This window comes from Cupressus sempervirens, chromosome 6 (genome assembly GCF_028749045.1).
Source record: "Cupressus sempervirens isolate cs-2001-9-10 chromosome 6, ASM2874904v1, whole genome shotgun sequence".
In the NCBI taxonomy this organism is placed as follows: domain Eukaryota; kingdom Viridiplantae; phylum Streptophyta; class Pinopsida; order Cupressales; family Cupressaceae; genus Cupressus; species Cupressus sempervirens.
Genome location: NC_143123.1, coordinates 22033082 through 22048280, shown reverse-complemented (window position 1 = coordinate 22048280; position 15199 = coordinate 22033082). Strand labels below are relative to the sequence as shown.

At 36.4% G+C, this 15199-nt stretch overlaps 1 protein-coding gene across 3 annotated transcripts in view; it reads left to right on the top strand.

Moving 5' to 3' along the window:
• Positions 1–15199, top strand: part of LOC149550867 (proteinaceous RNase P 1, chloroplastic/mitochondrial-like) — a 58930-nt gene that overhangs the window by 8278 nt on the left and 35453 nt on the right. For all 3 annotated transcript variants that reach the window (XM_089786450.1, XM_089786452.1, XM_089786451.1), the window contains 2 exons: positions 1449–1547; positions 1715–1896. In XM_089786450.1, coding sequence (XP_089642576.1) covers positions 1449–1547; positions 1715–1896 — 281 coding nt within the window. The remainder of the gene's footprint in view (positions 1–1448; positions 1548–1714; positions 1897–15199) is intronic.

The following is a 15199-nucleotide window of genomic DNA, read 5'->3' as shown; positions in this document are numbered from 1 at the left end:
AAAGAAATTTTATCTTAGAGTCTTATGCCGGCTTTGTAACTCATCCCATTGCAAGCAAACTTTGAAGCTTATTTGAGTCCATCCACACAATAAAGAGAAAAAAGTTAGCCTGAAAACTCCTCAATGACCTTGTTAATGTGCAATATAATCTTTAGTTGCGCATAAGAAAGGCACATGAAGCACCAACTAGTCCAATTGATTTGGACTATATAGATCCTTACAGTGATTGGACAACATAGGAGCAACCTCCATCACTTATAGAGGACGACATCATTGATTTGGAGAGGTAGGCTATAGAGGAGGAGGGGGGTGGATTGGATTTCACATTGGACAACATTGAGGAGAAGGACGATGAGGAGTTAGACAAGGAGTTATTTCTAGTGCCAGTAGGAGCTACATCCAAGATGTAGAGCAAGCCACACACATCAGAAGAGATACGGAGTGAGGAGGCAGTCAAACCCAACGCAGGGTTCTACTTCTAGGACCAGACTCTCTAGTTCCTCTCCCTTATTTGCTAGTAGTGCTGGGAAGAGGAAGATGCAATTGTGACGATGTGTTTACTTCTAGTTTCATAGAAACTGCTTACTATTTTGCTTTCAGCCATCAAGCCGTCAACATTCTGCACGAGAATGTGATTTTGTACCCACTTTACATTTCTATGTGTATATATATATATAAACTCAGCTTGTTTTTGTTGTGTTGTCATTATTACATTGAGTAACTCATTGGATGCATCTTCTCATTTAATTTTGCAAAAAAAAATGCATATCTAATTAAATTTAACTGTCTTTTTAAGTTCCCAAGTTTTTTCAAAAATTGGCCAAATTTTTCCCAAATTGTTTTCAGGGCTTCGCGAGTTTTTGCTGACTCCGAGTTTTCCAACTATGGTCCTAGTGACTACATTGTCAGGGGCATCCGGCTGTCTGTGGGAGTTCAATTCCAGGAATAGACAAACAACAGTAGACAAAGCGAAAAATCTCTAGTCTCAACGTCCGTAAGTGCAGCATGTGGTTAGTCAATAAATATTCTTTCGGTTCTAAAAAACCTATATAAACTATTTAATATTTAAATCAGAATGTCAATAACGTAAGGTATTGCTGCGCCATTGCCATCTCCTCTTATCCTCCTCCTATTCCAAGTATTGTTGTGTTATACTGACCTCTTTTAGACAATCTCATGATATTCTCATGTTTAAAGGTTGTACTTTGCTGTGTCATTGATGAGCTTTGGTCATTCAAGGGAAAGAAGATGAATTTATTACTTGATCTTTTTTACCTTTGCCTTTTCCAGATAGATTGCAGATGATAACTATGTATTCAGAAAATGATGCTAGCATACTTGATCAAGTAGCTAATGCCTTGGAAATGGTACATCTTAACTGGTAATGTCAAAAAATTACCCATTTAATGAGTTCTAACCAATAAGCTATGTCATTCTTATCTATGTAGGAATGGTTAGACAATCATGGACCATACGAGGCTATTGTTGATGGTGCAAATGTGGGCCTGTATCCTGAAAACCCTATTCCTAGTTCATTTTTCTCACAGGCAAGTAGATATTCCACATTTAGGAACTTTGGCTTTTCATTTGATTCAAAGAGCTTTATGGGGGTTAGAAATAACAGCAAGGGAGTAAATGTGTTTTTGAAAAAGTAACAGTTTATTACCAAGACCTTAGCATGTGATATTTATCAATATGGTTGCAATTGTTGTAGTTGAATGCTGTTGTCAACCGCATAAGGGAAAGAAGCCCATCCAAGAAATGGCCACTGATCATCATGCACCATAAGCGTACAAGAGATGCACCTGCAAATCGACCTAGCAATAAACAATTAATCAATGAATGGAAAGATGCTGGTGCATTATACTCTACACCAACAGGTTCAAATGATGACTGGTGAGAAAAGTAATTTCTGTTCTGATTTTGACTATTTCCACCATTAACTTTTTAGTATTCGGCATCCTGAGTTACATTTGACATTTATGGGATATTTAATAGCTGTCAATCATTATAGTTAGCTTTACATGAGAAGCATTCTTGGGGCCCAGGATATGTTCCCTACATGCTTGGAAATAGATATAGGGGTACAACTTATGTTGTGTCCCCATTTTGCAGGTGATAGTTGAGGCATTGTAAAATGTGGCTGCCCTCTCTAGAGATATATGGGCATTCCTCTGCCTAGGGACTGACAGGGAAAAAACAGTCCTACAAATGAAAAAAAAAATTATTAATTACAAAACTGATGCTAATGAGTAATTAAACTTTTTTGGAAATCGATAGTTGCCACTTTACAAACAATTTTCTAATCTTATGTTTCCAATGTGCATATTCATTTAGGGAGTTTGCTATTTGAATATTTTAAAATTCTATTTGCTACTTTTGTTTCAACTTCCAAGGATTATCATACCCTGTGTCATCCTTGACGTGTTTCTACATCCTATGCTGTCCCTGTTTCTCCAGTCACTTCTTGTTTCTTAGAATTTGGTCTGACTGTTAAGCTGTTCCAAAAGCTTCTCCTTATATTCTCCCATTTCTAGAAACCTGTCAGAAGTTAACTGGCTATCACTGTATGTTTTAGTCTTTGCAGTCTTGAATCTTATTTGTCTTTAGGACTTTGGAAAAGTTAGCATACAAGCAATTCCTTTTCCAAAACATGTGTCAACTACAGAACAGTGGCTATGGATAGGATTCTTCTGCTCACCAAGGGGCAACCATGGTGTGCCCCAAAGACGAGAGACGTGCCCTTGATTTTCCCTTACAAAAGTAGATGTGACCCTTGTGCAGTGCATGGCTACGTAAAAAGCTTTCACTTTAGTTTACCTTTGGTTTTAAGTTTTACATACTAGGATCAAATGGAAGCACTCTGCCCCCCCAACTCCCTTCCCAGCTAAACACAACAGGGAAAGGATTATCTGGGATCATTTAGTAACCATTTTGTTGTATGTTCACAACATCATCATGTTAGATACAGACATTTGTTCAACGTCTCTTCACATTCCTGAGACAAATGGGGTATTCCTTTATTATCTTCAATTTTATCGTACTTTCTCCAGTTATACCTACATCATCTAGAGAAAAGTAGAGTGGGGTTACCCCCTCCTGTTAACTAGAACTATCATTAACACAATTTGTGTTATGGGACTTTTTCTTTGATCTGAAAAGAAAATTATTTTTCCATGACATAACCCTTAAGAATAAAAGCAGATTAAAAAAATAAGGTTATTGCAAATCTTTAGTTAAAAGGGAGAAATAATGATGATATTTGTAAAAACCCTTTTCAAAGGGAGGAATAATTGTATCTATAAAACAGAAACAACCTTTGTGAAAAGCTTTGATGGTTTGGAAACAGGGAAATGGCATGGATTTCACACGAGGAAGGTGGTTTGGTAGGCTATGGACATTGGAGAAATGGCATACAGAGTATGTCCAGCTTGTTATAAAGTCTATCTAGGATTGGCCTAGCCATGGCTCTGTGTTGGGCAGTTTTTTTTATTGAGCATGTTTTACATGTGTTCTAAATTAGAACTATTTCTCTTATAATGTGCCAAAGCTATGAAGGTAAAGACCACCAAGATATTTCTAGGGTGAGAGTGGTCACTTAAGAGATCCAATTTGAATAACCATTGAACCTATTGTAAAAGATATTTAGAATTATTTATATACAATTGTAGTTAATCTGGCTAAATTCTTTAAAGAATGCCACTTGTTTCATTACGTTAATATTTATGTGTCATTCTAGAACACACACACACACACACATGCATTTATTTTAAAGTCCAGATAAAATTTATTATATTAGAAACTTTGACATTAACTTTGATATACTAAATCTATCCATTTTGGTACCCAGGAGAAAAGTAGCATTTCAATTTGCCTCCATGCTATAACAGATGCAGTCTGCTTTTCCAACCAAGGATTTTACACCTCTGCATTGTCTCGATTATTTTTCACTACAGACCAATTTGCAACATTATGTACTGACACTATTCATGTGCATGTGCATGGTTTACATCTATAGTAAGATAGTTCACATGAACATTTCTGCTCTATGGTCTCAGCCCGACTCTCATGTACCTTGGAGCATAGAAAATGAGTTTTCTCAAGCAAATTAGAAAAATAAATAGAAGATGAACATAACTTACAAGTAACACTTACAACACCATCTGTATAAAATTGCACATACACATAAAATATCCAAATGTAGACCAAAATGTAATCAGGGAGAATGCATCAAAGAGCTACCCAAGCAAGTGAACATGAGCAACATAGTAGGAAGGCTTCCAACAGGATGTAGTCATTTGGACAGTAGCTGACAAATACCCCTTTTATGGGAGTCAGGTATTATCCGAAGTTCCCAGCCAATAGACGAAAAATTAAAGTATTATCTGAAGCATAGTCAGAACACATACATTAACTGATTTAAGCTGGTAATTCAGGGGACAACACTGTTGAGGAGTATTGTAAGAGGCAAGCAAACAAATTTAAATAGAACAAAATTGACAATTTCTGAATAGCTGAACAAAGTAGATTCTTTTTTCAGCTAAGAGCTTATATAAAGTGGGCAAATCCTATAAGAATTGAGACTGACAAGTTGTACTCTACAAAGTGAAAGTGTCTCCTACCTTATTTCTCTCCAAGAGGTGGAGGCTGGGGAGCATTTTATTTTTTGGCATCTACAGCTATCTACTATGAAATCTGTGGGAGCTACCATTGTTTGTATAGAGACTGTAATGGTTCTCTATCCACTTTCTTCCACCTGCTTGATCAGAGATGGCCATTTTTCTTTATGAGGTCTCCACTTTCAGGCATAGGACCCTATGTGGCGGCCCAAAGTTACTAGACTGATTTGTTCCTTCTTTCAGGCAAGCACAAATGTTGGTGGCATCAAGCAACCCTTTGATGTTGTTGATTCATGCAAATAGTGGGGAGGATTAATACCTTGTGATCTATTACTAGAAGGATTCCTTGCCACTTTAGCTCTCATTAAAAGGGTCATGATTTTACCTGCTTTTGACATCAAGGGCTCTCTAGCAGTCCTCACCACTTTTTCTTTTAGGTCACAACTTTCAGGCATATGAGGCTATGCGGGGAACCTAAAACTGCCAAATTGATTGCTACCTTCAGTTCATCACAAACGTTGTTGGCTTTAAGTGCCCTTTGGATATAGGTTATTCATGCTAAGAGGGGGGAAGATCAATTAGATAAACTCACCCTTGAGATATATTGCTAGGGATACATGAGGACACATCCCTAGCCCTGGAAGCTAGTGTCTCCATCCTTGTGATGTTTTGGGAATGGCAGGACATTATGGGAACATCCCCCTACACGAAAAATTGCTGGAAATAGGCAAAACGTCCCTAGACCATGTGGGGACACCCACAACAGTTGGGTGCATATTGTCAACTAAAAAACAAAAACATGCTATTATTGTGAAATATGCCATCTTGCCTAATGTAAACTTCTTGAATATTACTAATGCAAACTTCTTTTGGTATTGAAAATAGCTACAACATAGTTCAATTTTAATATTCAGATCAAATAACTCTGCATAGATTACCAGCTGTATTTGGATTGCTTATAAGTAGATATATTGTAGCTGACATAAATAATACTCTTGACAGTGGAAATTAGGCAATGCGAAAGCTTATATAATGTTCACATTTAAGTACCTCGAATATTAACAACAATATTGGACAGAAAACTGGAATAACACCTTGGATGGTGAGTGTCCCTTCACAATCTGCACTAATATAAGTCTTTGATCCCTGTTACACAATCTACACTAATATAAGATAAGATAAGATAATAATATTAATGTCCAACAAAAAAGCAAAAAGGTTTATGGGACTGAGCATACAAACAGAAGAGCTGGCAACAGTAGGATCACTAAACGGTGACAGAAAAGAAACAACAAAACAAGAAATAGGAGCAAGAAACACCAGGTAAGGACTAAGAATCCTTCTTGGGCACAAAGTAGTCAGTCACAGAAGGATATAACCATGGACGATACAAAGTGATAGATCGTTGTGGAGATCCGTTGGAGGAGTGCCATTGTTTGGAAAGACTGGTGCAATGTCTGACCGATCTAGAAAGAGTAATGTTGGAAGTCCTTTTCACGATCCGTGACTGAGACAAGGGGGAGAAAAAGGCGGTGATGAGCTGGTTTGAGGTGTGGTTCTGAGATGTGGTTGACTGAAGGGTATGCTCACGAAGCTGGGTGGCCTCCCAAAGATAAAGTGCAAGACACTGCTGATCATCATAGCTGAAGAGAGAGAAACAATCTTTGAAAAGACAATAATATCTCCCTCTAATCTCATAGTAGATAGGGCAACAAAATAAGAAATGGGTCTCAGTCTCAACCTCAGCCAAAGTACACAATCTACAAACCCGATCTTCTCTGTCCAAATGGTGATCAGTCCGAACCCGAAGATGATGAGAACCAACTTTGAAGGAGACCAAGGAGAATCAAAGGGCGTGACACCAACGTCGATAGAGATAACCAGGACGCACAATAATACCATTCTGAATCTCAAGAAAATGCTTTGCATAAAATGCCATCTTAGGGTGTAATCCACCAGGAGGATTACACCAAGTAGTGATAATATACTGCTTGTAAATATCCTGTCTTACATACTCATTCAACACTTGCCGAGAGGGGAGGAGATGAGTAGGAGCATCCAATGAGAACTGGTATGGAGGAAGACGATCAATATCAATCTCGATCGAACCCAACAAAGAGGTGGCCAGGGCATACCAATAGTGAGATCTAGTGCTAGTATCGGATCTTGTAATCCAAACCAAAGAACAATATGCCAGATGAGAGTATCTATGATGGTCGACATCAGAATCCATGAAACCACAAAGCCGATGAAGAAAGCAGATCAAGTAAAAAATGGCCGCAAGTCTAAAAGGATGAGCACCAAACTCGGCTAGGAGAATACTGTGGGGGGTGAGTCTATGACATCTAATGATGTGCCATAAAAACAATGTCTGAACATGCTCAATAGAAGCCCAATTCGAAGCAAGAAGAGAAGTCCCCCAAACCACTGAGCCATAAAGAACGGTCGGTCTAACCAAGGAGTCTTAAGAGGGACAACTTGGACGAAATGTCTTGAAAAATGATGTTTGAAGCAATGTCTCTCAATCATGGCCAGAGACCCAATTCCTTTATTGATTTCGGATTGAATAGCCGGTCTCAAACTGAAGTGGGGTCCCGAAAATTTAACTCCAAGATACATGTATGAAGAAGTGACCTCAACCTTCTGTCCCTAGAAAAAGAAATGAAGATGAAAGGTCTTTAAGTAGTTAAAGATCATAACACGAGTCTTAGCTAGATTGACCACAAGCTGACGCTGATCACAAAAAGAGGCCAGACCATTAAGAAGTCTCTGTAAGCTATCAGGAGAAGAGGCCAGGAGAAGCACATCATCAACAAAAAGGAAAATGGAGATCAAAACCTGATGCAAATAACACTAGTCACCAGATTGTGAGGAGTTCACAAGAAAACCCTCAAGCTCGTCAATATACAATCCGAATAGAGTAGGTGTCACACCCCGCCAAGGGATCCAAAAGAATTAACCTAAAGTCTTACTAAGTTTGCCAAACATTTAAAAAAAAAAAAGAATAACATACACATCAATCATAAAATAATGGAAGCAATAACATCCAATCATACATAAGCAAACATAACAGATTACATTCCTTAAGGATCCGAAGACGTTGAATCACATTTAAATTTAAATAATACTATGTCTAATAAATACCACATCCACATGAAAGAATAATTACAAGTCAAAGTCCATTTAAATAATATACATTTGTTCTGAATGCCACTTGGCAATAAAATTCGGAATGCACGATCATCCACTGTACATGTCACAGGGTATGAAAGGCTGAAAGAACATACATTTATAAAATAGGTTACATCATCCCTTTCGGATCCATGAAACAAAGTACAATACAATAAGTGAAATCATCCATCATAAAGATATAACCATCCATCATAATACACAAAGATAGAATGAAAGGAAAAGCAGACAAGAAACTCCAGCAATGACAACAACAGACGGATCTCAATGGTAAGAGTAAAATGCACTACCACCCGACCTTGTGGTAACCCAAAAAGGTCCACTCCCACCGCACTAAGGAGATAGTCTCAATTCCCAAACAAGATATCAATCCAAAAATCAAAAGTAATATCTAAGTCAAGGAAATCCTAAAAGTAATCTAACTCAAAGGTTCCAAGATAAATTGACATCCAGACCCAAAGGAAAACACAGACACATAGGAAATCTACTATGTAAGCGAGCAAGTGTCATTGCACGAATCAATGCTAGAGTTACCCTGGCAGTCTAACTCGACCTCGGCCCCCTAGTGACTCTATGAGGCACTAGTATCCTTTCGTACTGACAAGGCATACTCACAATGCATGGTCACAACCAAGCATTCTCTCTACTCCCATCCTAGTCTATACTAGCACTCGAGGCATGGGCGAGAACATACAAAGACTCTTATTAGGCTCATTTTTTTCCCATTTACTATAGTGTTTCATCTATTAAACAACTTATAATGGGTTACCCTGGAAGCCACTTTGGGCCCCACTGCAAGCCACTTCCCAACATTACATATAGATAACCTACCCTAAGCTCATAAAATCACAAATCAAAGAATCATAGTATACCACCTTAGTCCTATACAAGTGACTGGAAAGCATCAAAAGCTAATTCATAATAACCCATTAGTTCTTTACCAACAACTAGAAAACATTCCAAAAATACTGATCGAAGATTCAAAAAGGTTAAGTCATATATGTCATAACATCCATCTCGTTATCCTACAAGGACACTGAAAGCAATAACCAACAATATAACCAAACTCATCATAAAGCATGCCAATCACATTACCATGGTTGAGTTTAAAAGATCAAGATCAATTCATCATAATATCACAAACACAGAACTCCCAAAGCCTCTAGTAGACGTCCTAAAACTTGTCAACACTCTAGTCAACTCAAACCCAAAACATGGACAACATATGGATAACAGAGTAGTTTCATAGTTTTGTTTGATTTGAAAATACATAGTTGAGTTAATAGTAAGGTTTAAGTATTTGTTTCAATATATGTTTCAAGTAAGTGAGATACACAGTTTACCCTTATAGTTTTAACCCATTTCTGATATTTTTGAATAAAATGCACAATTACCCTTATTCAATAATAAGTCGATTATTCCAAATTAATTTAAGGGTAATTATTTATTTAAATTATTAAAATAATAATTATTGATTTTCAAATAAAATAATTACAATTTTATTATAATCAATATTATTAATATTAATAATAAAATAAATTTTAAAATTTCATTAAATTATTTCCATTAACTTAATAAAATTTATTTAAATATTACTAAAAATTATTCTCAAAATTATTGATAAATAATAATTTAAATTAATAAAAATTATTAATAAACTTAATAATAAATAATAAATAATAAATTAAAATTAACATTTATTTAAAAAAATCACATATGCAAATCGCGGTTAAGGCCTGCACAACCCACCTTCCAAGGCCTGTTGCCGTGCGGCCAGCATAACCTGCTGTCGCAACAGGGTACTACTACGTCAATGGTACATTGCTTCGATGTGGGGGGAATAAAAGGTAAAAAGGGGGAGTGGGGGTTTGGTGGTCCCGCCTCCTCCAAACTATTATTTTCTTTTTTATTATTTAATAAAAATTGTTTAACAACAAAACAAGCCCCCACCCAAAACATTATATATATATATTATAAACAATGCAAATTTAACATGATAGGGAAAATATGACCAACCATTCGAATTTTCAATCTAAAAATTTCCATTTCAAACCATTCTTGATTAAAATATTAATTTTCAATTTTAAATCTATTGAAAGAGGGTTCTAATGATATTTTAATCTTTCACGTATACAGAAGAAACCCACATGCATACCAGTAATTCCAAATTACAATATTGAATGATTCATCACAAAGAAACTTAGATAAATAATTCATAGTCACGAAGAAGATAGGAATATTTAAATAACGTAATTAATTGGATGAATCAAAACACAAGAATCTACCTGGTTCTGATGCTAAGATTGCAAAGACCCAAAAAATTGTGAGAGAAATTTCTTCTCTCAAAACCTTCTCTTTGAAAATTCCTTCTCCAAAATTTCCTGTCCCTAAAAAATGGACCCTCAATTGTTGATAAGGAATTCTCTCCTAAATTCGGGGCACTAATTATGCGATCACTCGAGAAAACTCTTTTATCACAACTTTTTAACTCCCTATTATCTTTTTCGAAACTTCTTGCACACTTTATGCAATTTTAAATTCACTTGCCTTCTCTTTTAATTAATTAATTTATATTTTAATCTCATGCATATTTAATGCAATTTTAAAACTCTTTAATAAAATAATATCTTTTTCATTCTTTAATTTATTTTCGAAGTGTTAATTGATAAAATAAATATTAACTAAAGTAATAATATTATTTAGCATTTATTTAAAAATGAACTCCTAAATATATTATTATTAAATTAAATAAATATTATTACGCTCTTAAATTAAACTATAATTTTATCTTTAAATTTAATTCTTTTTATTTAATTAATTTTTTAATTAATTAATTATAATTAAATATTAAAAATACCATAATAATTTTCCATTAAATTAAATCATTAATTTAATTTTTTAATTTGACTTAATTAATAAAAAAATCACCAAAGGCCTATAGGACGAAATACAAAAGCCCATCATAAAATACCACATACAAGATCAAACTAAAGGGTTATAATCACGAATTTTCATCACACAACACATTTGGAAGGTAATCATCTCAGATACTTGTCCTAATTTTCTAGGACAAATGGGTTTAAAAGTTAGGATTTGACTCAATAATTTATCTCCCCTCTCTTACCATTGAGATAATGCGATAGGGTACGCTCATCCTGACAATTCAAGGAAGTCGATACCCGATACCTACAATCTGCATAAAATCCACGCATGTACAAACACATATATACTAAACTAAATAGGTAATGGCAAGAAGTGGTGCATCGTGTAGATCCCAACTAGCAGGTGACTACGACTCCCTTCCTTAACCACATTAGAAACGTCATACATAAAGAAAATATACATGCACACCATACACATGCAGTATGGAGTAAGTATCCATAATAAAAAAAGTATAATAATCTATCTAACTAATCATCATCAATAGCTGAAATCACTACAATAATCATCATCATGCATACATGAAATAAATAGTACCAAGTAGTCTCATCATAAAATGAACTGAATATGAAACAATATCTAATAATCTGAAAGATAATGCTACTAATCATCAGGCATAAAATTGGCCTAAAAGAGTTCGGCAATAATAATAAAATATAAACTAGGGGCAGGCACTACAGTAGGAGAAAGAGGACAGCCCTACTTCACTCTAATAGTGCTTTGAATCGGATCAGAAAAACCCTCCGGAGTCCTGAGTCTACCAGTCACCTTCTCATACAGTCTCATAATAGCAATCAATAACATATCTGAGATCCCAATCTCACTAAGTCTCTAAAATAAGGCCATCTTAGGAACAAAATCAAAAGCCTTACGAAAATCTACAAAACAATAGTAGACTTTCTCAGAGCGATGCCTAGCCTCCTCAATAATAGCCCTCATCGTGAAGATGTGATCCGTAGTTTGATAATCAGCACGAAAACCAGCCTGTCCTTTAGCCCTACAATCTTTCCTGTCCAACTCTCTAGATAACATGGTATTTAGAGCAGTGGTATAAAGTTTGGCAAACGTATGTCCCATCATTATAGTCTATAGCTACTGGGGTCCGAAGCAGGCCCAGACTTATGAATAGGACAAATCACATGCCACGACTAGGTCTCAGGAAACCCAGTGCAAACCACTCTATTGAAGAGTGTAGAAAGATATGAACTAAGGACAAAAGCACCAAGTTTGAAAAGTTCTACTTGGAAACCATCCTCATCCGCAGCTCTACTGCATCTCATGGATCTAATGGCCTCAAGGATACTAGAGGAAGTGAACAAATGACGGTAAGGAGGTGGAATGGAGTGAAGAGAAGGCTGATCCGGAATTTCATACAGCGAAATGGTGTGGGAAGTCAAAGAGTGGGAGTCGAGGATGGAGGACGGGGGGGGGGGGGGGAACAAGGGAAAAGGGTACGCCAGAAACTCTGGGGATTCTGGATAAGCATGGAGCAAAGGGATTTGCATTGACAAGAAGCAAAAGAACGCTTCTTGTGACAAAGAAAGCGGAGATAAGATAAACGCAAGTGGGCGAAGACAGGGGAGTGAGACTCAAAAGTAGGGCGAATAGACCGATGAAAAGCTTTACAATCGTCATCAAACCATTTATTCATAAGACATGTATTTTGACGCTTAGACCTAAGAGAAGGAAGGGAGCGGTGAGGAACAGAGAGGAGGGCAGACTCACGAATGGCAGAAGCAAGTAAACCAAACATGGTAGAGGCCGCCTACGAATCATTAAAACTAGCTGGTGTTAGGAATCTCCTAAGATGGTAGGAAAAGAGCTCACCATCACCCTTGGAATAGCAAAAACGAGCAGGAGTGCAGACAAGGGTTGACTGGATGGGGGAGGGCTGCAAGGAAGGTGACAAATGAGAGGAAAAGTGGATAACAATACTAAGAAGGGCATGGTCAATGAAGGGGAGGCGAGAAATGGTGAAATGGTGAATGGAGGGAATGAAAGAAGAAGAGGTGATGATATAATCCACAACACTTGCACCACCATAGTGAGGCGAGCAGGTAAAGAGATCGAAGCCTGGGAAGAAGGATAACCCATTCAGAATCAACAAACCAGAAGACTCACAAACTTGGAGGAGATGATGACCATAACAAGAAAGAGGTCCAAAAACATCATCAGAGGTGCGCTGTAGTCCCATACTGGTCGGATCAATCTCAGAAGTGCAGATCAAATCAGAGCCATGGTCATGTATAGGAGGTTGGAGGTTCCTGGTGCATGCATTGAAGTCCTTGAGAATAATGATATCACCCAAGGCAGTGAACTGTGAGATACACTCCTAAAGGTCACCAAAAGGGTCACCATCCTCAGCATCATTAATAACATATGGAGAAGAGGTTAGTGGAAAATAACAAACCGCAAGAAAGATGTCTCTCTGTCGGTGACAACGACACCCAATGTAGCCCACATGAATTTGGCATAAGCATTAGAGTGTACCACTAAAGTAAGCCTGAAAATATTATCTTTGATCAAACAAGCAACTCCACCTGATTTGCGGACCCCACTAGAAGTACTGACCTCATCCCTACAAACTGACAACCACTGGTACCCACGGTATCCAGGAAGTGAGCGCATGGGACTCTCGTGAGTCTCATTAACGGCCAAAATATCAATGGACCCCATCGCATCGTAAAAAAGACTAGATAATGACCATAAAGAGCCATTACCATTCCAGCAGTTGACAAGATGAGAAGGGGATTTCCTCTTGTCAGCGTGCTGCCGAAACCGTCATGCGATTTTGGAGGTCGTCCTCTCTACCCACCTAGTAGGAGGAGAATCACGAACAACTGCTCTAGGATTCCTATAAGTGTTCAATCCTTTTTACACAGTCTCAATCAGCATTACAAAATATGCATTAGATTGCTGCTAGTACAAGGATAAATGATAATATAACATGGCAATGTTAAAAGGATGTCAAAGGATAGGAGGTAAGATACTTCAATATATAACCTTCTATCGTCCGATATCATTTTACATTGCCATTTTAACTTGTACTTAGTTCAAAGTTATTGTTTTAGATTTATTCACCTCTCTTTTTCATTGTTTTCTTTGCTTTATTTTGCTACCTTTATATCTAGGCCCCTTTTTGCCCTAGTACTTTTCTTTTGTAATATTTTCACATTCCAATTCCATTGACCTATTCTTGATCATTCATGGACATTGATGTATTTTCTTTCTCTATTCCTCAATGTACGCTTAAAATGTAGCTAGCATAGAGGTTCTTTGTCCAAGAAATTGAGAACTTATTAAAAATAATAAATTTGGATATTCAACAAGAAATAAATAGTCACTACACTTGGTAGTGACCCATTTACTTGTTGGAAGTTGAAATGGAAAATAGAAAATATTACGTATTATACGTATGGGTTATTTAGATGTTTAAATTATATCTCTTTAATAATGTTGTGAATAGAATTTAAACGAGAAGTACTTCAGTCGCGTGTGAATATTATATTATAATTGTAAAATGTAATCTATATAATAAGTAGTATTATGTAATTACATATTGATTAATAATACTAAGATATTATAATATTGATGATATAATAATATGTATTAATAATTTATAATTTAATCAGCTATAAGCTAGCTTATGAATTTCTTAAATATATCTGTAAGAAACAGCAAGAGATATCAATCTCTAAGCTATGCAACAATTTGTAAATTAGGCACCTCAATATTGATATCTCTCAACATCTTTTACATAGCTGTATTTAAGATGCCCATTTCTCAAAATTCAAAGATGGTGTATGCATTGAAAATATTAGCTAATGACCCAATCAATCTATGTTTGACCGTAGCACAAGCAGGTCCAACTATCACATTGCCAAATTTTGCTCTAAAGAGCCTCAGAATGTAAAATACAAAAATGTAGAACATATTTAAAATTTTTTTTTTGAAAATAATTAGAATGCTGTCCAAAACTGCCACTTGGGTGATATGGCATTTTTTTAGACCCTTCACCTCAATGATATGCCCTATTGCTCCTAGTTTCTGCATTAGATGGAGGATTTTTTTTTATGACTTTTGTACCTGGTGAATTCCTACCCTGATACGAGAATTGTCTTGGATTGAGTGGCATTTGTGCACTCTTAGTCTCCTTGACGTTAATGATCTAGTCTGTTACTACAAGAGTGGTGATATCAAGATTTAGTTTTGTGATTTGAAATTATTCAACAACATATGATGTGCCCAATAGTAGTAGAAGGTATAGTTGAAGTAATCCTATGTTACAACACGAGAGATGGAAAATTTAGCTCGAATGCATTATTAACCACCTTGGAATGGTTTTTGGACCATATTAAAAAGGCCTAAGTTTTCTATTTGGGCCTTGAAGCTGTTCTTTTTCATTGTGTAGCCATACTTTGTCACCCGCTTGAAACTAATGAGGTACACAA